A 25,258-nucleotide genomic window follows, 5' to 3' on the forward strand; every position below is an offset into this window, starting at 1 on the left:
CACCGGGCCCCGTCTCTCCGTCTCTCTCTCTCTCTCTCTCTCTCTGTCTCTCTCACTCTCTCTCTCGTATTCTATTACTGCATCTTGCTAACTCGGCCATTCTGGATGTCACTAACTCGGCTTCTTCTCCGGAGCCTTTGTGCTCCACTGTCTCTCAGATTAACTCATATCACAGCGGTGCCTGGACAGCGTGACGTGTGTGGTTGTGCTGCTGCCGTGGTCCTGCCAGATGCCTCCTGCTGCTGCTGCCATCATTAGTCATTAGTCATACTTCTTCTGTTATTATACACATATGATTATTGTCACACATGTATACTGCCAGGTATTAATACATACTTTCAACATATTGTACCGCAGTAACCAGAACCATAACTATAATATTATTACTTTCATTAATGTTGTTGTAAGCTACTGTCATTACCTGCATCTCTCTCTCTCTCTCTCTCTCTCTCTCTCTCTCTCTCTCTCTCTCTGTGTCATATGGATTACTGTTAATTTATTATGCTGATCTGTTCTGTACGACATCTATTGCACGTCTGTCCGTCCTGGAAGAGGGATCCCTCCTCAGTTGCTCTTCCTGAGGTTTCTACCGTTTTTTTTTCCCGTCAAAGGGGTTTTTTTGGGGAGTTTTTCCTTATCCGCTGTGAGGGTCTTAAGGACAGAGGGATGTCGTATGCTGTAAAGCCCTGTGAGGCAAATTGTGATTTGTGATATTGGGCTTTATAAATAAAATTGATTGATTGATTGATTGACTGCATCTTGCTAACTCGGCCATTCTGGATGTCACTAACTCAGCTTCTTCTCCGGAGCCTTTGTGCTCCACTGTCTCTCAGATTAACTCATAACGCAGCGGTGCCTGGACAGCGTGACGTGTGTGGTTGTGCTGCTGCCGTGGTCCTGCCAGATGCCTCCTGCTGCTGCTGCCATCATTAGTCATTAGTCATACTTCTACTGTTATTATACACATACGACTATTGTCACACATGTATACTGCCAGATATTAATACATACTTTCAACATATTGTACCACAGTAGCCAGAACTATAACTATAATATTATTACTTTCAATAATGTTGTTGTAAGCTACTGTCATTACTGTCTGTCCTGCATCTCTCTCTCTCTCTCTCTCTCTCTCTCTCTCTCTGTCTCATTGTGTCATACGGATTACTGTTAATTTATTATGCTGATCTGTTCTGTACGACATCTATTGCACGTCTGTCCATCCTGGAAGAGCGATCCCTCCTCAGTTGCTCTTCCTGAGGTTTCTACCGTTTTTTTTCCCCGTTAAAGGGGTTTTTTTGGGGAGTGTTTCCTTATCTGCTGCGAGGGTCATAAGGACAGAGGGATGTCGTATGCTGTAAAGCCCTGTGAGGCAAATTGTGATTTGTGATATTGAGCTTTATAAATAAAATTGATTGATTGATTGATCATGATCATTCTGTACTAACAATGTAATCTGCTGCACAGTAATTTTTCTCGGGATAACTTTTACCTTGTCTTATGAACTGTTTAAAGCAAGGCTGCTGTTCTATGCAACATGTTAACATGTGAAATTCTACATTTTTCTGTTGTCAACAAATCCCTTGTTTGAACCCAAACCAACCATGCACATCTTGTGATGATTTCTAACTTTCATACTCTGTCTGTGGCTCTCAAAGCCTATTGGTTCCTACTAAAGACATCTATCTTAAAAAACACCATACTTGCATAGTGATTCCTTTTTTAAGAAACATCTGTAATTTCCCAAAACAGCTGGCCACTGTAGTTTTTATGCCTCCACGCCGGCGATAGCAGTAGCCAGAGACATTATGTTTTCAGGCTGTCTGTCTGTACATATGTATGTTTGTACATCCATCCCCTTCTTGTGAATAAGATAACTCAAGACTGCCTTAATGGAATTTCTTCAAATTTGGCACAAAAGTCCCCTTAAACTCAATGATGTACTGATTAGATTTTGGTAGTCAAAGGTCAAGATCAGTGTGACCTTGCATCCATCTAATTCTCGTGAATGTGAAGTCTCAAGAACACCTTGAAGGAATTTCTTCAAATTTGGCACAAATGTTCATTTGGACTAGAGAATAAACTACCTAAAATTTTGCGGTAGAAGGTCAAAGGTCAAGGTCACTGTGACCTTGACTTTTGACACAAAACATGTTATTGGCTGTAACTCAAGAATTCTTACGCTCATTATGACAAGACTTCACACAAAGGTCTAATGATAAAATGATGACATTTTATATCTAAAAGGTCAAAGGTCAGCTTCAGTGTGACATCTTAATGTTCTGTATAAAACACTTTTCTGGCCATGACTCGACATCATATCTCAGGAACAGAAAGAGAGACGTTTGGTCAGATTATAAATTGGTGACTCTAATCTTGAAACTGCTCTGATTTTATAGATCCTCTGAGCTGCTGGGGGGAAGATGTGTGCAAAGTATCCATGTTTACACAGACATATATGTAAACTGTAGGAAATACTTGACTGGTGCACTGAGGCATACAAATGCGGGGCGTTAATTCTAGTTAAACAAATTTTATTCTAATAAGAGGAAATAGTGCATTTGTTAGGGATTATTTTTTAGCAGCGGATGAATCCACACTTGGTGCTTGATGCTAAATATTTCGGGTAGAGGGACAGTGTATTGACTCCCATATAACTACAGTATTTCATGGTAATGAAGGAGCTTGTCACTCAGTGCAACAGTGTGGTTCACTGATGTGTGTTTAATAGTTTTTGGACAACACCTGAGTTCTGTGATACACACACAGTACTTGTTAGTGTGGGATATGTTCACTGCGGGTTTGGGTCTTCTCAAAGGATCTGTTTTTTTCACACAAAGATGAGCAGATGTTATTGTTTTTCTCTCAGTATCTGACGGTTATTGTGTCCTTTTGTCAGATTCTGGGAGTGTGGCTTACATATCGCTATAGGAACCAGAAGGACCCCCGAGCCAACCCCAGTGCTTTCCTGTGAGACAGCACCAGCTTCAGCCCTTCTCACCTCTCCACCTCTATGGACTTTCTCTGGGCCTTAACTGTAAATACAACACTGACTTAAGTGTTTCCACTGACAGTTGCAGCCATGCTGTTATTATGATGTGCTTGGTTTTTCAAGAGTGAAGTGTGTTCTGAAAACAAGTGGTTATTTTTGAAGGAAGAGCACATCTGTTGCCTCGAGTGTGACAGCTCTGCATAAGAAAAGTGTATGAACATATACAGTTAGTACACTGAGCACTTGTGTGTGTAAAAAGAGGCAATATTGTCTACAGGAGTCTGCTGTATATTCCAGAAGTATTTTTGCAGCCTGCCTGATGTTGACCCTGAACACTGTTTTATTCCTTTGGTTGTTGTTTCTTTGTCAGCCCCATTGAATGCAATGATGTCAACTGCTACTCTGCATATTGATATGACTACATTATTTTGAAAGTATAAATACTGTGTGTGTGTGTGTGTGTGTGTGTGTGTGTGTGTGTGTGTGTGTGTGTGTGACTCTACTGCAGATATGAGCTACTGTATGAGAGCTGCTGTTTTGACTGTGTAAACCACCTGTCTGAGCCTTTGTACTGTAAACCACAATAAAACACTGATGGAAGAGGGATCTGGACTTACAGCACTGTGGCAGGAGGTAAGAAAAGGTAGAGAGGAATACCCCAAAGCAAGGGTAACTGTATCATCTCTATTACCCAAAACTGACGCATCTCAACACAATTAACACAATCAGTGCTGAGATTATAAAGAAATGTAATCAGCTGCTGAATGTCCATGTAATTTTCACTACTTCTGATGCACGTGTCAAATTTTGTGAGTTTCAAAACTCACAAAAGGCACATGAAATCTCCAGACCAGCGCCTACCGAAAGACTCTTGGCACCATGCCCTGTACCTAACAGGAAGTTAGCCATTTTGAATCAGTTTACATTTGAAATGCATCTTTTTATGCCTTAGCCGTAGCCGTATTTTCAGGTTGTCCGTCCATCCCTCTCTCATGAACGCAGTATCTCAAGAACACCTGAAGGGAATTTCTTCAAATTTGATACAAATGTCCACTTGGACTGAGGAATAAACTGATTAGAATTTGGTGGTCGGAGGTCAAAGGTCAAGGTCAGTCACAAAATATGTTTTTAGCCGTAACTCAAGAATCCATCCGTTTTTCTGCTTATCTCAGGGCCGGGTTATGAGGGTAGCAAGCCAAGCAATGCTTTCCAGCTCCTCCTGGGGGACACCAAGGCGTTCCCAGGCCAGACAAGATATGTAATCCCTCCAGCGTGCTCTGGGTCTACCCTGGGGCCTCCTACCAGTGGGACGTGCCCGGGACACCTTCAGCGGGAGGCACCCAGGAGGCATCCTAGTCAGATGCCCGAACCACCTCAAATGACCCCTTTCGACGTGAAGGAGCAGTGGCTCTACTCCGAGCTCCCTCCGGATGTCCGAGCTCCTCACCCTATCTCTAAGGCTGAGCCCAGCCACCCCAATGACCCCTTTCGCCGCTTGTATCCGCAATCTCATTCTTTCGGTCACTACCCAGAGCCATAGGTGAGGGTTGGGACGTAGATGGAAAGCTTCGCATTCCAGCTCAGCTCCCTCTTTACCGTGACGGACCAGCACAGCGCCTGCATCATTGCAGAAGCCACACCGACGCGCTTATCCATCTCACGCTTCATTCTACCCTCACTCATGAACAAGACCCCAAGATACTTGAATTCCCTCGCTTGAGGCAGTAACTTTCCCCCAACCCAGAGAGGGAAATCTACCGGTTTCTGGCAGAGAACCATGGCCTCAGACTTGGAGGTGCTGACTCTCATCCCAACTGCTTCACGCTCAGCTGCACACCGCCCCAGTGCATGCTGGAGGTCACGGTGTGATTGAGCCAACAGAACCGCATTGTCTGCGAAAAGCAGAGATGCAATTCTGAAGTCCCCAAACCAGACCCCTTCCACCCCCTGGCTGCGGCTTGAGATCCTGTCCATGAAAATCACAAACAGGATTGGTGACAAGGGACAACCTTGGCGGAGGCCAACACCCACTGAGAATGTGTTTGACTTCACACCAAGTATGCTGACACAGCTTTCACTTTGGTCACACAGGGACCTCTGCACTGGCTCCCTGTAAAATCCAGAATTGAATTTAAAATCCTACTGTTAACTTATAAAGCTCTAAATGGTCAAGCTCCGTCATATCTTAGAGAGCTCATAGTACCATATTATCCCACCAGAACACTGCGCTCTGAGAACGCAGGGTTACTCGTGGTCCCTAAAGTCTCCAAAAGTAGATCAGGAGCCAGAGCCTTTAGCTATCAGGCTCCTCTCCTGTGGAATCATCTTCCTGTTACGGTCCGGGAGGCAGACACCGTCTCCACATTTAAGACTAGACTTAAGACTTTCCTCTTTGATAAAGCTTATAGTTAGGGCTGGCTCAGGCTTGCCCTGTACCAGCCCCTAGTTAGGCTGACTTAGGCCTAGTCTGCCGGAGGACCCCCCTATAATACACCGGGCACCTTCTCTCCTTCTCTCTCTCTCTCGTATCCTATTGCTGCATCTAGCTAACCCGGCCATTCTGTCATTACCTGCATCTCTCTCTCTCTCTCTCTCTCTCTGTGTCATATGGATTACTGTTAATTTATCATGTTGATCTGTTCTGTACGACATCTATTGCACGTCTGTCCGTCCTGGAAGAGGGATCCCTCCTCAGTTGCTCTTCCTGAGGTTTCTACCATTTTTTTTCCCCGTTAAAGGGGTTTTTTTGGGGAGTTTTTCCTTATCCGCTGTGAGGGTCTTAAGGACAGAGGGATGTCGTATGCTGTTAAGCCCTGTGAGGCAAATTGTGATTTGTGATATTGGGCTTTATAAATAAAATTGATTGAATTGGTTGATTGAAGTCTAGTCTTAAATGTGGAGATGGTGTCTGCCTCCCGGACTGCAACAGGAAGATGATTCCACAGGAGAGGAGCCTGATAGCTGAAGGCTCTGGCTCCTGATCTACTTTTGGAGACTTTAGGGACCACGAGTAACCCTGCATTCTCAGAGCGCAGTGTTCTGGTGGGATAATATGGCACTATGAGCTCTCTAAGATATGACGGAGCCTGACCATTTAGAGCTTTATAAGTTAACAGTAGGATTTTAAATTCAATTCTGGATCTTACAGGGAGCCAGTGCAGAGAAGCAAAAACAGGAGAAATATGATCTTAATACTACTACTACTACTACTACTACTAATAATAATAATAATACATTTTATTTGTTAGGGCACCTTTCAAGCCACTCAAGGTCGCCTTACAGCAAAGATAAAACACAGCATACAAAACATCATAACACATCATACAATACATTAAAATAGAGGGGAAGACAGTAAGACAGTGTAATGCATATGATCAGGTGGAATGGGCAAGTCTGAACAGATGTGTTTTGAGTTTGGATTTGAACAGATTGACAGATGTGGTGTTGCGGAGGTCAAGGGGGAGTGAATTCCAGAGCTGTGGAGCAGAGCAGCTGAATGCTCTGCTCCCCATGGTAGCCAGGCAGGCGGGGGGAACGGAGAGGTGGATGGAGGAAGAGGATCTGAGTGTGCAAACGGGTGTGGCAATGTGGAGGAGATCAGACAGGTATGGAGGGGCTAGGTTGTGAATGGCCTTGAAGGTGAGCAGTAAAATCTTGTATTGGATACAGTGTGTGATAGGGAGCCAGTGGAGCTGCTGGAGGACCGGCCTGATGCGGTGAGTGGATGGAGTCCTCGTGATAATGCGAGCTGCTGAATTCTATACCAGTTGTAGTTTATGGAGAATTTTTTGTGGAAGGCCGAACAGGAGGGAGTTGCAGTAGTCAAGCCGGGAGGTGACGAGACTGTGGACCAGAATGGCAGCTGTGTGAGGTGTGAGAGAGGGGCGGAGGCGGTTGATGTTGCGGAGATGGAAGTAAGCTGACTGGGTTATGTGGTTGTTATGAGAAGTGTAAGAAAGTGTGCTGTCGAAGATGACACCCAGACTCTTGACCTGTGGGGAAGGAGAAATGTTAGAGTTGTCAATAGATATTGTGAAACTGGGGGATTTGGATAGGGTGGTTTTGGTGCCAATGAGTAGAATTTCTGTTTTGTCGCTGTTTAATTTGAGGAAGTTGGATGAAAACCAGGATTTTATTTCAAGGAGGCAGTCAGTGAGGGAGGAAGGTGGTAGGGTGGAGTCGGGTTTGGTGGAAATATGGAGCTGGGTGTCATCCGTGTAGCAGTGGAAGTGGATGTGATGTTTCCGGAAGATGTAGCCAAGGGGGAGTAAGTAAATGATGAATAGGAGGGGCCCCAGGACAGAGCCCTGGGGCACGCCTGTGGTGACTGGGAGTGGATGTGATGTGAATGATCTGAGTTGGATGAACTGAGTGCGGCCAGAGAGGTAGGATTTGAACCAGTTGAGGGGGGTATGTGTGATGCCAATAGAGAGGAGTGTGTCCAGGAGGGTGGTGTGTGAGGTGGTGTCGAAGGCCGCACTCAGGTCAAGCAGGATGAGGATGGATAGGAGACCGGAATTAGCTGCCAGGAGGAGATCGTTGGTGATTTTGAGTAGTGCCGTTTCAGTACTGTGGAGAGGGCGGAAACTGGACTGGAATTGATCAAAAAGATTATTGCGGGAAAGGTGGGAATGGAGCTGAGAGGCAACAGTTTTTTCTAGTATCTTTGAGAGAAATGGAAGATTGGAGATGGGACGGAGGTTATTGTGGTTATTGGGATCTGCGCCAGGTTTCTTGAGTATTGGGGTGACAGCAGCTGTTTTAAGGGGTGAGGGAACAATTCCAGTGGTGAGGGAAGAATGGATTATGTGCGTGATGAGAGGGGCCAAAGAGGAAACGGTGGCTTTAACAAGAGCAGTTGGAAGGGGGTCTAATTGGCAGGTTGATGATTTGGATTTTTTGATCAGACCAGTGGTTTCGAAAACGGAAGGTAGAGCAAATACTAAGAGTGACTGGGAAGGGGACACAGGGGGAAATAGGGAAGATGAATTGTGAGAGGAGCTGGGAGCAAGTTGCTGATGGATGTTATTAATTTTAGCAGTAAAAAAGGATAGAAGGGTATTACAAAAGGCAGTAGAGTACATCTGTGGTGGAAATGAGTCCGGGGGTTGAGTAATGTTACTGAGGAGTGAAAACAGGGTCCTTGAGTTGCCATCGTTTGAGTTGATTAAACCAGAGTAATAGGTGGATTTAGCCTGAGAGATGCAGTCCTTGTAGTGGAGAATGTGGTTGTGATATATTTCCGTGTGCACAGTGAGACCAGTCTTATTGTAGAGGCGTTCCAGTTGGCGTCCTTTGGATTTAAGTTGTCTGAGAGCGGTAGTGAACCATGGTTTTAAGTGGGGCAAGATAGTCCAGGAGATTATGAAGACTGTTGTTGTAATGGAGTACCAGTTCATCAGGGGTGGAAAAGCTGTCTGCGTTGGGGAGGGAGCTAATGCCAGAAGAGAGAATGTCCAAATTAATGTCCTTAATATTACAGAAAGAAATAGTGCGTGGGAGATTGATTTTGGAAAGTGCAAGGTTGGCATTGAAGGAAACTAACATGTGATCGGAAAAGGGGAGGGGAATTGCCTTACAGTCGACAGGAGAGAGACCAGAACAGCATATTAAATCGAGAGTATGTCCTTTTAAGTGTGTTGGGAAGTTGATGAGTTGATGGAGTCCAAAAACTGTCAATGCAAGATGTAAAATTTCTGGTGAGAGCGTTGCTGGTATTGTCCATGTGGATATAGAAGTCTCCCAGGAGTTGTATGTTTGGAGAGAGTGTGGAAAGATGTGTCAGGAATTGAGCAAAGTCATTTAAAAACTCCTTATTTGGTTTAGGGGGACGGTACACGGTGGCAACGATGGTGGGGATGGGGCCAGATAACTGTGAGGTGATGGACTCAAATGTGTGATAGGCAGGGGTAGAAACTGGCAGGACTTTCCACTTCTCACGGTAGAGCATCGCGAGACCTCCTCCCCTGCCAGAGTCACGCGGTCGACAGCTGTAAATAAATCCGGGGGGAGTGGAATCGTTGAGTGGAATAAAATCATTGGGCGGTTGCCACGTTTCGCTTAAACAGAGAAAATCAAAGTTATGGTCCGTGATAAGATCCTGTATGAGCTGACCCTTGGTGTTGTTTTTTGGTGTTGTCATGCTTGTGGGATGAGGAGACAGGGGCACTCAGTTTTATGTAGGAGAGATTATTTTTATTTACAACTTTGAAAGTGGACTGAGGGCGGAAGGGTCTGACAGTTAGAATGGTCGCAATGGGGAAAGCAGCAGGAGAGGGGTGCAGTGACAGCAGGGGCCTGTAGGGGAGTAGACAGAGACAGTGGTACACTGAGAAGGCACAGTAGAAGAAGAGGGAGGGACTTGTGTGTGTGAGTGGGTGAGGTGAGTAAACAGTCAGTCAGGTGGGTATGACTGGACAATGTGCTGCAGGTTAGCTTTTAGCATGTAGTTGCCTGTCTACTGAGTCTGTTTGGATGGATACCGTCGGGTTTTAACAAGGATTGGCGATTCCAGAACAAGTTATCTATGAAGCCCACACTGAGTGCCCTGCAGACAGACTGGAGACAGGTGTGGAGCTGGAGGACTCTGCTGAACTTTTCTATCCCACAGCCATGAGAAGAGAGCAGTCCACTGATGAAGATGGATTTGCCGGTGCTGGTTAGGAACTTTAGGAGTTGTCTGAACTGTGATTTGGTCACCTCAGAGTGTCGAAGTGATGAATCATTTATTCCAACGTGAACAATAATGCTGTGGATGGAGGACGGCAATGTGTTCAGCAGATCTGGGAGTTTTTGCAGGATGACAGGGACTGTGGCTCCGGGGAAACAATGCGTTACGGCATTAAAAAAGCGGATGTGTCATGTAATTGAGTCCCCAATGATTAAAGTAGTCGGAGGAAAAAGGGGGCGAGGGGATGCTGAATGTGGGGTCTCATGGCTGGATGAGGTGGGAGAAGCGGTCAGTGGAGGAGACTTCACCAGAAGCGAGAGGGGGGGGGCGGGAGCGCGCTGCGGTGCTGGTGTAAACAGCGTTATGGAGCGGAGAGTCTTGTGGAGAGAGGAGCGCTCATGTATGGCGATAGAGGGCCTCGGAGGTGGCGGTGAGCCGTGAGGCCGCTGGGACAAAATCCGTCTGGCCACACCCAGTTGGCCCTCACTTATTAGACTTGATCAATATATCTCTATTAACAGGAGAGCTAGCAAGATTTGAAAGCGGCACCTCCTGTAAGCTCCATCCTCTCCTCCCCCTCCCGTCAGTGCTCCGTCCAAAGCCACGGCTCCACAAACTTGAGCGCACATCCTGCAGTGGGTAGGAGTCAGCAGGGCAGAGGAGAGCTGAGTAAAATAACAAATCCCCCCAAAGCAAACAAATAATTATCTGTCCAACAGAAAGACAGCAACCTCTGCATCACTTTTCAGGCCCTTCAGCTCCCTCAGTTGTCTCCACCATTCAAAAGCTGCACCGATGTTGACGTCTGGTTTGTGCTCTCGCTTTATCCAAAGCCTTTTTCGTCGCAGCCTTTTCTGCCTCCGACTTTCTTTTCTCAGCCTGTTTAGCGGGGTGAGCCGTTACAAGTGAAGTGATACATTTGGCTGCATTTTCTCTGCCATTGTTCAGCAAACTCCTGCTAACTCAGTATTTCTGCTGAGGAGTGAGCTGAATATTTCTGGCAACGGTGACACGTGATGAGTGCATGCAGGGAGGAGGTAGGGAGGGACAGAAGGGGGGCTCGGGCAGGACGAGACATGAAGGCATCTGACTGGTTCTTTCCATTCGCACCGAATGGCAGGGATTGGTCAGAGTTTTTACAGGCCTGCAGCTGCCACAGAGGTCGGATTTTTTCATCCCTTTTTCTGAACACGTTATGTATTGACTACTCTCAGGATAGAAGGACCATTTCACCCTGTATAACAAAAAGTGTTTCTGAACAGGATTACCAACTATAGCTTTAAGTAGCCTCATTGGGATGGGGTCTAAGAGACATGTTGATGATTTAGATGAAGAAATCATTGCGGTCAATTGTTGATGAGAAATCTGGGTGAAGCAATCTAATTAGGTCTCACAGCTGTGTTTGAGGGCAGATAGGTACTATCTGAGGACAGGAGGTCATGAATTTTGTCTCTAATAGTTAGAATTTTGTCATTATAAAAGCTCATAAAAACATTACTGCTAAGGGCTATAAGGAATTCAAGGCTCAATAGAACTGTGACTCTCAGTCAGCCTGGCTACAGTGTTGAAAAGAAACCTGGGGTTGTTCTTATTTTCTTCTATTAAAACTGAGTAATAGTTTGCTCTGGCATTGCAGAGGCCCCTCTTGTACGTTTTGAGACTGTCTGCCCAGACTAAACGAGATTCTTCCAGTTTGGTTAATCGCCAGTTCCTTTCAAATTTTTGCGATATTTGTTTTAACTCATAGGTTTGACAGTTATACCAAGGAGCAAACTTTCTTTGCTTTGTTAACTTCTTTTTAAGAGGTGCTACGGAGTCGAGTGTTGTTCACAGCGAGCCTATGGTGCTATCGACAAGATGATCAATTTGGGAGAGGTTAAAGTCAGTACAGGAAACCTCTGTTACTGAAAGACATGGTATTAAATTTAGCAACGGAGGAATCATTTCCTCAAATTTTGCGACAGCACTATCTGATAAACATCTAGTATAGTAACTGTTGCTGAGTGGCATGTAATCGAGTGAAAAGAAATCAAAAGTAACTAAATAATAATCCGATAGCGAGGGATTCTGTGGAAAGACTGTTAGGTTATCAACTGCAATTCCATACGTCAGAACTAGATCGAGGGTATGGTTAAGGGTTCATGTACACCCTGACTGAAGCCAATGGAGTCTAATAATGAGATAAACACGATAGCCAGGGAGTCATTATCAACGTCAACATGAATGTTATAATCGCCTCCAATAATAACTTTATCTGATTTAAGAACTCTGAGAATTCAGATACAAATTCAGAATACGGGCCTGAAGCACGGTACACTATAACAAATAAAAGTGGCTGCGATGTTTTCCAGGTCGGACGTAAAAGACTAAGAACAAGGCTTTCAAATGAATTATAATCTAGTTTAGGTTTAGGGCTGATTAACAGACAAGAGTTAAAAATGGCTGCAACTCCCCCTCCTCGGCCGCTGCCTCGAAGAATGTGGGTATTATTATGACTGGGAGGAGTAGATTCATTTAGACTGACAAATTCATCTTGACACAGCAAGGTTTCAGTGAGGCTGAGTAAATCAATATGATTATCTGACATTAATTTGTTTACTAACACTGCTTGTTTTGTCTTTCTGTCACAGAAGAGGTTTTAATTTTCATGAGGTTGTTATGCACAACTCCTCTTTGTTTAATTTTAGATTTTGATCATTTAGGTGGTCGGGGGACAGACACCGTTTGTATAAAACTATGGGTGGGTAACTGCACTACAAGCTCAGAGAAGCATGTAGGACTGCAACTCTGAGTCCTGGTCTCAACTCTGGGTTTTCAGGGTTTTGAATTACTAATAAACTTGGCCAGGTTCCTAGATATGAGAGCAGCTCCATCCAAAGTGGGATGAATGCCGTCTCTCCTAATAAGACCAGGTTTTCCCCAGAAGGTTTGCCAATGATTAATGAAACCCACATTGTTTGCTGGACACCACCTGGACAGCCAGCGATTAAATGATGACGTGGCTAAACATGTCATCAGTGGTCAGATTTGGGAGGGGTCCAGAGAAAACTACGGAGTCCGACATAGTTTTTGCACATTCACACACCGAGGCAACGTTAATTTTAGTGACCTCCGATTGGTGTAACCCGGTGACATTACCGCCACCGTGAATAACGATCTTACTAAATCTACGTTTAGCTTTAGCCAGCAGTTTTAAATTTGATTCAATGTCGCCCGCTCTGGCCCCAGGGAAAAAATTGACTATGGCCGCTGGTGTTGCTAACTTCACGTTCCTCAGAATAGAGCTGCCAATGATCAGAGTTTTCTCCTCAGCGGGTGTGTCGCTGAGTGGGGAAAAGCAGTTAGAAACATGAACAGGCTGGTGGTGAACCGTGGGCTTCGGCTTGGAGCTACGCTTCTCCTACGCTGGGGTTACCAGGGGACCGCTAGCAGAGGCTATGCTATGTGGCTCCGTACCGGCTACAGGGGGCTGGCTAACTACCACAGCTACTGAGTGATTTTCCATGGTGCAGAGCCGCGTTTCTAATTCACTGAGCATCGCCTCCAATGCAGCAAATAAACTACACTTATTGCAGTTACCACTGTCGCTAAAGGAGGCAGAGGCATAACTAAACATCTGGCACACCGAGCAAGAAAGAGCAGGAGAAGGAGAAGCCATCGCTAACTATTAAGCTAATGTAACTAACAAGGCTAATAACATGCAAACAACAGCTAAGAGATTAGCAAGAAAGTCATAAAAAGGAGGATAGCTATAAGTGCTTAAACAGAACTAGTATGGGTTAAGACTTGAATTAGATGTTAAGCAACTGAAGTAAGGATAAAAACGGAAAGAAAGCTAGTAGAATTTGCTAGAGCAGCACAGAGACGTTCTCACAGAACACACCGGAAATGACGCAACACGCTTACCGCAATACGTCAGCACGTCCACGTCTATAGATAGTCCATGACTCCCACAGAATGGTAAATGGATGGACCTGCATTTGTATAGCGCCTCTCTAGTCATCTGACCACTCAAAGTGCTTTTTACACTACGAGTCACATTCACCCATCCACACACTGGTGGCCGGGGCCAGTGTGTGGCTAGTTGGGGGGACAATAAACAGTAAAATTTTAGAGAATAATTTCAGGGGGGGGACAAGGAAAAAAAGTTGTAGCCTGTCTTTTATACAGCATCTTTTACCGCAATTTGATGCTTTAATCTTTTCTATCTCTCCAACAGGCAGGCATAGGACCTTTCTTAGCACTGGCTGAGTCCACCTGCACATGTCCAGATTTAAAACAAAATGATTGAAATCAAATTAACATGTACACATGCAATGAATAAAGTAATTATCAGGCAAAAATCTAAGTTTGTTTATCAGATTTCTCATAATCAGATAACTACCTTTTTCCAGATGAAAGATATCAGATTATGCTATTTACACGCCCACTTGATCTCTCTCTCTCTGTCTCTGTCTCTCTTTCTCTCTCTCTCTCTATCTCTCTTATTCTCCTTTGAAACCTGTCTTGCAGTGTTGAGCTGTCAGCATGTTCGTTTTTTTACCAGCAGTGAAATCATAACTTATCATAAATCATAAAAAAAAAAATGTTTGAAATAAAAGCAACCAAAGAAAATGTGTAATACTGAATATTTCGTTTGTTTACAAGGTACTTTGAATTTTGAAACCTGTTTTATTGACCTGTTAGAAATAAATTACTTTTTTTGGACTTACAACATTTATCTAAGCATTGCAAGTTATTGATAACGAGAGAGCCAAGACTCAAGCCAGCAGCAGCGACATGTAGAAAAGTGGATATACAGTGAATGTCTGTGCTTATGAGAAATGGCTTAACAACTAAACATTTCCTGCAATTAAACTAGTAAACTGGTTTATAAACAGTGTGCTGTGAGATCTGCCGCTGCGCACCTCACAACCGTGCGTAATAGTCGCGCGTAATGACCACTCCTCGTTGGTTAAACTGCACGTCTTTCATGTTTGTTTCACTGACAGGTGGAGAGCCAGACAGGTACCCATTGGCTACGAGCCACTCTGCCACTGACTGCTCTTGTCCTGTCCTCTCCCTCTTCTTTCTCTCTTGTCCTCTCTGACTATCACTAAACTCTGAGCTTAATCATTAGCTTTTAGGTTAGTAGCACTCATAATTGAGTAGGCTTTTGAACAATGCAGGAGAAATGCTGTAGACAGTTTATATTATCAGCCTGGGCCTGGGGCTTGTTGTAACAGTAAATGGGATGTGTTGTAACTTGTGTAAGTGAAACTGTGTCTGTGTGAGTGTACATCTTACCCCGCGATGCGCGATGTGGGCAGCCGAGTCCAGCCACACACTGCTACTGCTGCCAAGTACTAGCCCCGCCTGTTGGAAAGAGTGTGGGATATACCACTACTAGGAATGGGAGGGGGGGATTTAAATAGCACATTATTGCACGATTGTAATGAGCACCGCTTACAATGTGCTTTCAATAAATACTACTGCATTGTTCAAAAATCATTAATTGTGTCTCAAATTATTCTGGGGGGGACAGCTTTACTGGAGGGGGGTCATGTCCCCCCCAGGTGCCACCTGCTACTCAGTTTTAACACGCTCACACACCGATGGAACAATTGAGCAATTTGGGGTTCAGTATCTTGCTCAAGGATACTTCGACATGCAGACTGGAGGAGCTGGGGATCAAACCACTGATCGTTCGATTGGTGGATGACCCGCTCTACCTCTGAGCCACAGCCACCCAGAAGTCCAATAACAAAACACCACTCAGGTTCAGATCAGGCAGGCCGTTCCTCCCAGTCACCCCCCTCCAGGTTTCTCCGTCACTGTCCATGTGAGTGTTGAAGTCCCCCAGGAGAACTATGGAGTCCCGAGCCAGCACCCCTTGCAGGACGCCGCCAAGAGACTCCCAAGAAGGCCGGGTACTCTGCACTGCTGTTCGGTGCGTACACACAAACAGTCAGAGACCTTCTCTTTGCGACCCGCAGTCGCATCAAGGCAACCCTCTCGTTCTCCGGGGAGAACCCCAACACAGCACAATCAGTCTGGGCTTGTGAGTAGGGACACGCAAACCCCTCCACCACATTAAGGTGGTGATTCTCTTATGCTTATTTATTCTTATGCTAATTCCCACATGCTAACTCTTGTGCTTACAAGGTTTTGAGTTTTAAAAGAGATTTGACTGGTGTGTGGAGGCATACAACAACGGGGTGGTGATTCCAGTTGTTTTCTTGGGTTTTTTTTGGTAACACTTTATATTAAGGTACTGTAATAAGCGTTAATTAATGCTTAATAAGCACCAATTAACAGTTAATGAGCACTTATAAGACAGAATAAGAGGTTTATTACCATTAATAAGACTATATAAGTGTTAATTACAGCATAATTAACACAGTTATTATTGCATATAGGAGCATTATAAGCACTTAATAGAAACTTGATATACAGTTTATAAAGCTATCCTAAATATTAATAAGATGTTTATTTACATCAATTATGATTTATAAGGGTTAATTATAGAATAATACCCACATTTATTACTGGTTTATAAAACACCATAAGACCCTATCAGATTAAATTAATAAGGTGTTATTAATAGTTAATAATGATCCTTTGCAGCTACCGGATCTAAAGTGGGAACATTTTCGTATAAAAGTTAATAAACTATTAATATGCTCTCAGGGCTCGAAACTAACGGTGTCCTGACATCCCAGGGACTATAAAAATTGCTACTGGGACTGTTAGGTGTCTGTTTGCCCTGTTTTTGTTTTGTCTCTTCTTGCTCCCTTCAGCTCTCCACCCAGTTGGTTTCCCCTGCCCTTGGCTGGGCGTGGCTTCCTTCGGTCTCCTGTTCACTGCACACCTGCTCGGCCTCTATCATCAGCACACCTGTCTGGCATCTACCCTCATCACTGCAGCACAAAAGCCTGGCTCTTCTCACCATTCTTCGCCAGTTCGTTGTTTGACCACATGTGGTAACCCTCTAGGCTCTTTTTGAAACATTTTTGAATACATTTCGTCTTGACTACTTTTGACTACTTTTGGATGTTGGACTTCAGCATTTTGGATCACGGACTTTGGAAGATTTGCCTGTGCTAACCTGTTTCTTTTTCTGTTTTTCCCTAGTGCCCTGCCATCTCATTCCTCCAGTCAGCCACGTTCAGCCACACGCCTCAGCCCTGTTTTTGTTCCTTTTTTTCCCCTGCGGACAGTTTCACCTCCTCCTCCACGGACCCTTCCCCCAGCCCCTGCTAAGTTTTTGTACCATTCAGAATAAAAGATTTGTCTCTTCTGCATTGAGATTCCAGTTGAGTTCTTCAAGCATTCGCTTAACAGAACGAACTGGCCAAAAGCATGGAATCCGCAGAAGCGTTAAAACAAGCGTTAACCAGTCAAGGTGCAGTGCTTAACCAACATGAGCAGTCTGTACGGGTGCTGATGGAGAGCAGCCATGTCCTGACCACTCAAGTAAGTGAGTTAACTCGTCAAGTTTCTGCCCTTGCAGCCACTGTGAAGACTTCTTTGGATTTGGAGTCCAGGCCCACTACCACCACTCCTCGAGAGACTCACGTGAGTGACCCTGAACCTTTTTCTGGGGATTTGGATTTGTGTCGTGGTTTTTTGCTCCAGTGTCGATTAATTTTTGCCCAACGACCAATTTCTTTTGCTTCTGAGCTATCTAAGATCCATTATGTTCTGGGGCTTTTAAGAGGCAAAGCGCTGGCTTGGGCAGAGGCAATCAGTTCAGTGACTGATTTTGAGTCCATTTACTACAAGGATTTTGAGACCCAATTTCGGGAGGTATTTGATCATCCTTGCCGTGAAGGTAATGCTTCTAACCGGCTAATGAAATTAAGACAAGGTAATCGCACTGTGTCAGATTACGCAGTAGATTTTTGGACTCTGGCTGCCGATTCCCAGTGGAATGAACCAGCCTTACAAGCCGTTTTTTCTAAAGGATTGAGTGACCAAATCAAAGATGAGCTAGCTGCCAGAGATGAGCCTAGTGATCTGCACTCATTGGTTTCCCTCGCCATTAAATTGGATAATCGTTTCAGGGAGCGACAACGAGAGAGGTCCTCCCGTTTCTCTGTCCCTGCTGTGAACTCCAGATCTTCACCACTTCCTGCCCGACCGCCACAGTCTACAGGTCCAGGTTCGCAGCCACCAGCCCGGGCTGCAGAGGAGGAGCCGATGCAGTTGGGTAGGACCAAGTTAACCGAGCAAGAGCGCCTCCGACGGTTCCAAGCTGGTGAGTGCATGTACTGCTCTCAGAAGGGGCATTTTCGTGCAGCCTGTCCTGTCCGGCCAAAAGATCCGGCTCGCCAGTGAAAGTGGCGGTCCTGGCGAGCCCTGCCTCTCCCTCTCCCTCTCCTAAAACCCCTCAAGCTCCTCGGCTCCAGCTGCAAAGTGTCCTGTCTGTAGGAAGCCAGAGTTGTTCAGTGGCAGCTCTCATCGACTCTGGGGCCGAGGACAATTTAATCGACCATGGTTTTGCCCTTCAGCTTGGATGTGAGATGCTACCGCTAAAGAGGGCCATCCCTGCCATAGCTCTGAATGGGAAGTGCTTCGCTCAGGTAACCCACCAATCATCCCCTGTACACCTTCTCATTTCTGGAAATCATCATGAATACATACAGTTCAAGATAATCTCAGACCTACACTCACCAGTAGTGCTTGGTTTCCCCTGGTTAATCCTTCACAACCCACAAATTGACTGGAAACACGGCAGAGTCGAGTCTTGGAGTGCCAACTGTCATTCTTCATGTCTGCAATCTGCTTTGCCTCCTACAGGTGGTGCCAACAGCGCAGAGAAGCCTGAGTCCCCCAGTGTCGACCTGAGTCATGTCCCCACAGTATATCACGATTTGAAAGAAGTGTTCAATAAAGAAAAGGCTCTTTCACTGCCCCCACATCGTCCTTATGATTGTTCCATCGACTTATTATCTGGTGCACCATTACCTACTAGTAGATTGTACAATCTGTCTAGACCTGAAAGAGAACCCATGCAGTCTTACATCTCAGACTCTCTAGCAGCAGGGATAATCCGACCCAGCACTTCACCTCTAGGGGCAGGTTTTTTCTTTGTTGAAAAGAAAGACAAAACACTCCGACCATGTGTTGATTTCAGAGGCCTTAACAATATCACAGTTAAAAATAAGTACCCACTTCCGTTGATTGACTCTGCATTCGAACCACTGGTAGGAGCCAAAATATTTTCCAAACTGGACCTCAGAAATGCATACCATCTCGTTCGCATTCGCGAGGGGGATGAGTGGAAAACGGCTTTCAACACTCCTTTAGGTCACTTTGAGTACCTGGTAATGCCTTTTGGGCTCACAAATGCCCCAGCCGTATTCCAAGCTCTCATAAATGATGTGTTAAGAGACTTTCTGAACCTGTTTGTCTTTGTGTACTTGGACGACATCCTCATTTTCTCCCAGACAGAAGAGGATCATGTTTTACACGTCAGAAAGGTATTGACACGCCTGTTGGAGAACAAACTCTTTGTGAAATCTGAAAAATGTGAGTTCCATGTCAAGAAAGTGTCGCTTTCTCGGTTATGTGATTCAGAGTGGGCAGCTGCAAGCAGACCCAGCCAAGATCAGCGCAGTGGAGGACTGGCCCATCCCACGGTCCCGGAAGGAGCTTCAGCTTTCTGGGGTTCGCTAACTTCTACAGACGCGTTTCATTAGGGACTACAGTAAGGTAGCCTCTCCACTCACCAGACTCACCTCTGTCAATGTGAGATTTTGCTGGTCACCTGAGGCTGACATGGCATTTCACAAACTAAAATGTCTTTTCACCAGCGCTCCAGTTTTGGTACAGCCCGACCCCTCCAAGCAATTTATTGTAGAGGTAGATGCTTCTGATTCTGGGGTCGGGGCTGTCTTGTCACAATATGTGGGTCCTGAGAAACGTCTGCATCCCTGTGCCTTTTTCTCTCGTCGTCTGTCTCCTGCAGAAAAGAACTATGATGTTTGTAATCGAGAGCTCCTCGCGGTGAAGCTGGCCCTGGAGGAATGGAGGCACTGGTTGGAGGGAGCTGAGGTTCCATTCATAGTTTGGACAGACCATAAGAACCTTGCCTACATCCAGTCTGCTAAGAGACTTAACTCCCGTCAAGCCAGGTGGGCGATGTTTTTCAGCAGGTTTAATTTCTGTCTGACTTTTCGCCCAGGCTCAAGGAATGCCAAGCCGGATGCGCTGTCACGCCAGTTCTCTGTGGAAGAGACCCAAGTGCCCCCAGATACCATCCTCCCACCTGGACGGGTGATTGGCCAGCTCACGTGGGGAGTAGAAAGGGCGGTGAGGGATGCACAGGAGGCAGAACCAGATCCAGGTAACGGCCCTCCTGGCTTACTGTATGTTCCTGTGTCTGCCCGTTCTCAGGTCCTGCAGTGGGGACATTCATCAAGACTCACCTGTCATCCTGGAGCCAATCGAACCACGGCCTTTATCCGCCAACATTTCTGGTGCCCAACATGGAGAAGGACACACGGGAGTTTGTGGCTGCTTGCCCCACTTGTGCACGGAGTAAATCCTCTCACCAAGCCCCCCCAGGATTACTGCAACCCCTGCCCATTCCAAGCCGCCCCTGGTCACACATCTCTATGGACTTCATCACCGGTTTACCACCATCTAAAGGTAAAACCACCATACTCACCATAGTTGACAGGTTTTCCAAGGCAGCCCACTTCATTCCTCTAAACAAGTTACCATCCATCAGAAACCGTGGATCTTCTGGTTCAGCATGTGGTCAGACTCCATGGCATCCCAACTGATATAGTCACTGATAGAGGTCCACAATTCATTTCCCAAGTTTGGCAGGCATTCTGCAAAGCAGTTGGTGCTACATCCAGTCTCTCCTCTGGTTTTCACCCTCAAACTAATGGTCAGTCCGAGAGAGCTAACCAATGTTTAGAGAACACTCTACGCTGTCTCACAGAAACACACCCTCAGTCCTGGAGCGAACAGTTACCCTGGGCCGAATACTCACACAACTCACTTGTTAACTCCTCGCCGCCGCCGTCCCTCCCCTCAGTATACCCCAGGTCAGTCTGTCTGGTTATCTACCAAGAATATCCCTCTGCAAGTGGAGTCCCGGAAATTAGCACCCCGGTATATCGGCCCATTCACCATTGACAAGATTGTAAATCCATCAGCTGTCAGACTCAACCTGCCGAACAATATGAGAATTCATCCCACATTCCATGTGTCCCAGATCAAGCCTGTCAACTCTTGCTCTCTCTCTCTCTTGACTACTTTTGGATGTTGGACTTCAGCATTTTGGATCACGGACTTTGGAAGATTTGCCTGTGCTAACCTGTTTCTTTTTCTGTTTTTCCCTAGTGCCCTGCCATCTCATTCCTCCAGTCAGCCACGCTCAGCCACACGCCTCAGCCCCTGTTTTTGTTCCTTTTTTTCCCCTGCGGACAGTTTCACCTCCTCCTCCACGGACCCTTCCCCCAGCCCCTGCTAAGTTTTTGTACCATTCAGAATAAAAGATTTGTCTCTTCTGCATTGAGATTCCAGTTGAGTTCTTCAAGCATTCGCTTAACAGGGACACAAAGATGATGTGTCTGGGACAATTCCAGGACAGCAAAAAAAAACTAGCAGAACTAGCTAGTAGCTAGCACTAGCATAGAGTGACAAGCCGCTGCGTTTATACGCGCCATCATCTTCATTATATTTTAACACGTGTGTTATGTTCTCTGAGATGCAATTCTACGTAATATATCAAATCATTAGGGGGACGTCTTTGTGGGGAATCTCGGCATGCACAAATTACTACCACTGGATGGTGGATTTAGCTACATTTTTTGTGTAAAAACAAGGGCATGATTGGTATTAACTTAACGTTAGCTGCTCATGGTCTGTTGTGCTCCCTTTCATCAATGTCTGTGTGTAAACAGTGTTAATGTTGGTCAGAGATTATTACTGCCCTCGCTTGATGTGTTGGTTAGTTTCGATGTGTAGTTTGCAGCGGGGTTAATATGTGTTCCTCTGCTTTTTGGTGTGTTGTGGTGTAAAACATCTATGCACACACTCACTGAACACAAGCCATTTTTTTCCCCAATTTTTGGTTTGCCTGGTCTTCTGGGAACTGCCCATTGGTTCGACATCCCATTGTTCCGACCATATTAAATTCATTGTTCCAAAGTCCGTTCTGAAATCATCCTGATGCGCTGTGGTTAAGGTCTGGTTAGGTTTAGGCACAAAAACCACTTGGTTAGGGTCAGGAAAAGATCATGGTGTGGGTTAAAATGAAAAAGAAAGTGACAAACACATAAGCCGTGAGCCTGCTCCGCCTCAAGCCGGTCGCGGCGCACCATACACCTGCCGCGAGACAGCAGGACTAATGGGATGTCGAACCAATGGGCTGTCGAACCAATGACATGGACCCGGTCTCCTTGTGTATTAATGCTTGTATAACCTCAACCCTGCACTGCTCAGTCAAGTTCTATACATCTTTTTTGTCCCGGAGATATTCTAAAAACAGTAACGAGAGCTGTCTCCTGGTATACAACATGAGCGACCCCGAGGGTTAACCGGGTCAGATAAATAACGTATACATAGCCCCGGGTGTCTGCAAAAAATACATTTGTATTATGTTTTAGTAATGCAGAGCACTAATACACATGCACATGTGGATACATAAATAGCTGTAGTGCCTCCTCCACCATGAGTCCTTTATATCGGTAAAATATGGTTGATGTTCAGTATGTTTTCCAGTATCAATGTTGATTGACTTCTCTTTTTTTCAGATGCACCCCTCTATTTTGAGTGATGAAGCCAGTTTGGGGCACACAACCCTTTCACCATCCGAGTGTGGGTGTCCTCTCTGCCCCAAATTTAAAACCAAAAATGAGAGCGCGATCCAGAGGCACCTGAAAAACCATATGGAAAATGCAGTTCATTTCCGTGGTATGTTGATGAGAAGTATGTGTTTGAGATCATATACTTCTACATTTAACAGTAATGTTTAATGATATTTGTTTGGGACAAAACAAAACATTTTAGGCTGCATCTTGGGATCTTGTGATTTGTGGAACAGTGGTTGACATTTTATACCATTTTCTTACATTTTATAGATCAAATAAATAAATTATTTTACTGTTTTTCCTTTTTTTCTACTTTTGAGATTGATATGGATATCTGGAATAAAAACTTGTTCACAAAAAGAGAGAGAACTCCAAGTCTTCTTTATATTGCTAGTACAATAGTGTAATATTGTGTTTACATGTGTTCCTGAAATATAATACAATACATCTGACAATATGACAATCTAATTATTATGTTCATTTAATAGTTAAATAGTTACAATTAACCATATTGATGTAAGAGTAAGTATGACATTTGTTGTGTCCATGGTTTTCAGTTGTTTTGAATGACCTGATAGTAATCTGCATGTTGCAACTGTAGCCCAAGAAATGAAAGTGCTCACCTTATTTAATCTTTGTTAAAAATTAACCCAACTAAAATTCATGTGTTTGCTTTTTTTCTGCAATTTTTGTAGGTTTAACTTGTTAAGGTCAATGTTATTTCAAACAAAACATGATTGTATTTAAAATAATTGTTGAAATAAATGTATTATTGTTGTTATTAATATTATTATTATTTATTTTATAATATATAGCTATATATATATATATAGGCTGTTTATAATTGTTGACTGCTTCAAAGTTTGTAAATGTATTGCTAAAATATATACTATAAAAAAACAGACTTAAAAAACGACTTCTGGGGGAAAAAAAACAAAACAAAAACTGACTTTTGGTATGGACTTCCGGTATGTATGCAACTTCCGGTATGGACTTCCAGTATCATAGACACGAATAAGATTAACTTCCGGTATGGACTTCCGGTATGGATTGGATATATCAGAGATATTGGATAAAGGAGACACCCCACCGTAGGCTTATCCAATGTTAAGAAAACGGTTACTCTTCCTGTCTCCTAAGTGGGCGTGGTTAGCTCTCCCTCCAATCAGAGCCTGTTCTCCCTCAAACCAACAAAGCTTGGGCATTTTTTATTTATTACTAGAGGTAAATAACAGTTTGTAAGCTAACTGTGATTTTGCGCCTGAGTTTACCGCTTGTTTATCAAGATCACGAGATCTCGCGAGAACTTGTTTTCTGAGACGGACAGGGCTCAAACAAAGTTAACTTTCTCTTGATCTGTGCGGATGAAAAATGCAGCTTTAGTGTCAGAATGTTGGTAAGATGTGTGGCTTGTGGAAAATGAACCCAATATTTACTTTAGTGACTATAGGGCGAAAGAATTGACCATAAATTGTGATCACGTTCATTTTTCTCATTGACGACAATACATTCAGAGCTGCCGCAAGTCTCCTACGGGGGCGTGGCGCTGACGTCACTGAATCAGGAAGTGAGCTGAGTGGGGTATCTCGCTTTATCCAATATCTCTGGATATATGGCGGCGCCCTTGTCCGCCATCTTGTCTGCAGCTGGGTACCAAAGAGCATGGATACCAAGAGGCGAAGCTCCATTGAATTTTTGTCAACAGCCACTAGGGGCGCTGCGGTAACGCTGCTGCCATTTTGGACTGTTGAGCTTGGACTGTTGCGCCCAGTCAACATGCAAGATGTCAAGGAGAGCAGAAAAAAAGTAAAAGAAAACAGTGTAGTGCAATTAACTGCAACAACTATCAGTGGAACACCCCGCACCTGGCCTTCCACCATTTCCCAAAGGATCCTGACAGGTGAGAACTCCTGAGGTGTTTTAATTTCAATTTAATATGCCAGTTTTGGAGGGAAGATAACACTTATACATATAAATATGTATATATGTATATATATATATACATATATATATATACATATACTGTATATATATATAAGTGTATATATACAGCTATATATATGGCCTCTTGGACCATTTATATCAGAACTGATTACTGCTTTAGCATTAAAATATATCATATTAAAATAGCCTATATATTATTACTGTCCCCTTACTGTACAAACTGTAAATAAATCTTTATTCCTGACTATGTGATGTCGCCATTAATGTATTTTGAGTTAAAATATTGATAAGTGGATGTAATATGTAGAGATGCCATCTAGGCCGTTTTTCTTCGTTTTGTTTTTTTTAAAGTCTATATTTTGCTTTACAAAAATGTGAAAAAGCAGCTGTGACCAAGCTATCACGAGGTGAGTAGCATTGTAAGCATAATTAACAGCGATATACTTCAGTTTGTCTGTGTGTTTTTGTATGCAAGCGGGTCTGCGAGTCTGTTGCTATGGGGCGTTCTATTGAGCTTCGCCTCTTGGTATCCATGCTCTTTGTCAGTACTCTTGCCTGATCTGGCTCCACACGCGCGCGCATGCACACACACACACACACACACGGAACCCCTTCTTGTTTCCACCCTCTCCCTCTCTCAGCTGTTGCCTGCAGTACTTTCTCTATCGATACAGTCCATAACGCATCTAATCGGCTATTTGAAGTGTCACCTCTTCAGAGCGAAGCATGTCAATTATGTTTTGAAATTCGTGTTATTTGCAAAGTCATCACATCTAGACATAATTGTGACGTTACTTTTAATCGTTTAAACAGAAAGTTAAGAACTAGTGAAGGCTATCG

At 44.5% G+C, this 25,258-nt stretch overlaps 1 protein-coding gene across 5 annotated transcripts in view; it reads left to right on the forward strand.

The window, feature by feature from the left end:
* Positions 1-22,763, forward strand: part of tspan13b (tetraspanin 13b) — a 91,866-nt gene extending 69,103 nt beyond the window's left edge. The window contains exons 6-7 of one of the 5 annotated variants that reach the window (XR_007451418.1): positions 2,900-3,625; positions 22,418-22,763. Coding sequence is in view for 2 of the 5 variants with exons in the window: in XM_049601662.1 (XP_049457619.1) it covers positions 2,900-2,974 (75 nt within the window). In the remaining 3 variants the exon portion in view is untranslated. Of the gene's footprint in view, positions 1-833; positions 1,425-2,899; positions 5,076-22,417 lie in introns of those variants that run through there. The other 4 variants (XR_007451417.1, XR_007451419.1, XM_049601662.1 and 1 more) reach the window with 4 other exon arrangements.
* Positions 22,764-25,258: the final 2,495 nt, after the last annotated feature.

This window comes from Epinephelus fuscoguttatus, linkage group LG17 (genome assembly GCF_011397635.1).
Source record: "Epinephelus fuscoguttatus linkage group LG17, E.fuscoguttatus.final_Chr_v1".
Classification (NCBI taxonomy): domain Eukaryota; kingdom Metazoa; phylum Chordata; class Actinopteri; order Perciformes; family Serranidae; genus Epinephelus; species Epinephelus fuscoguttatus.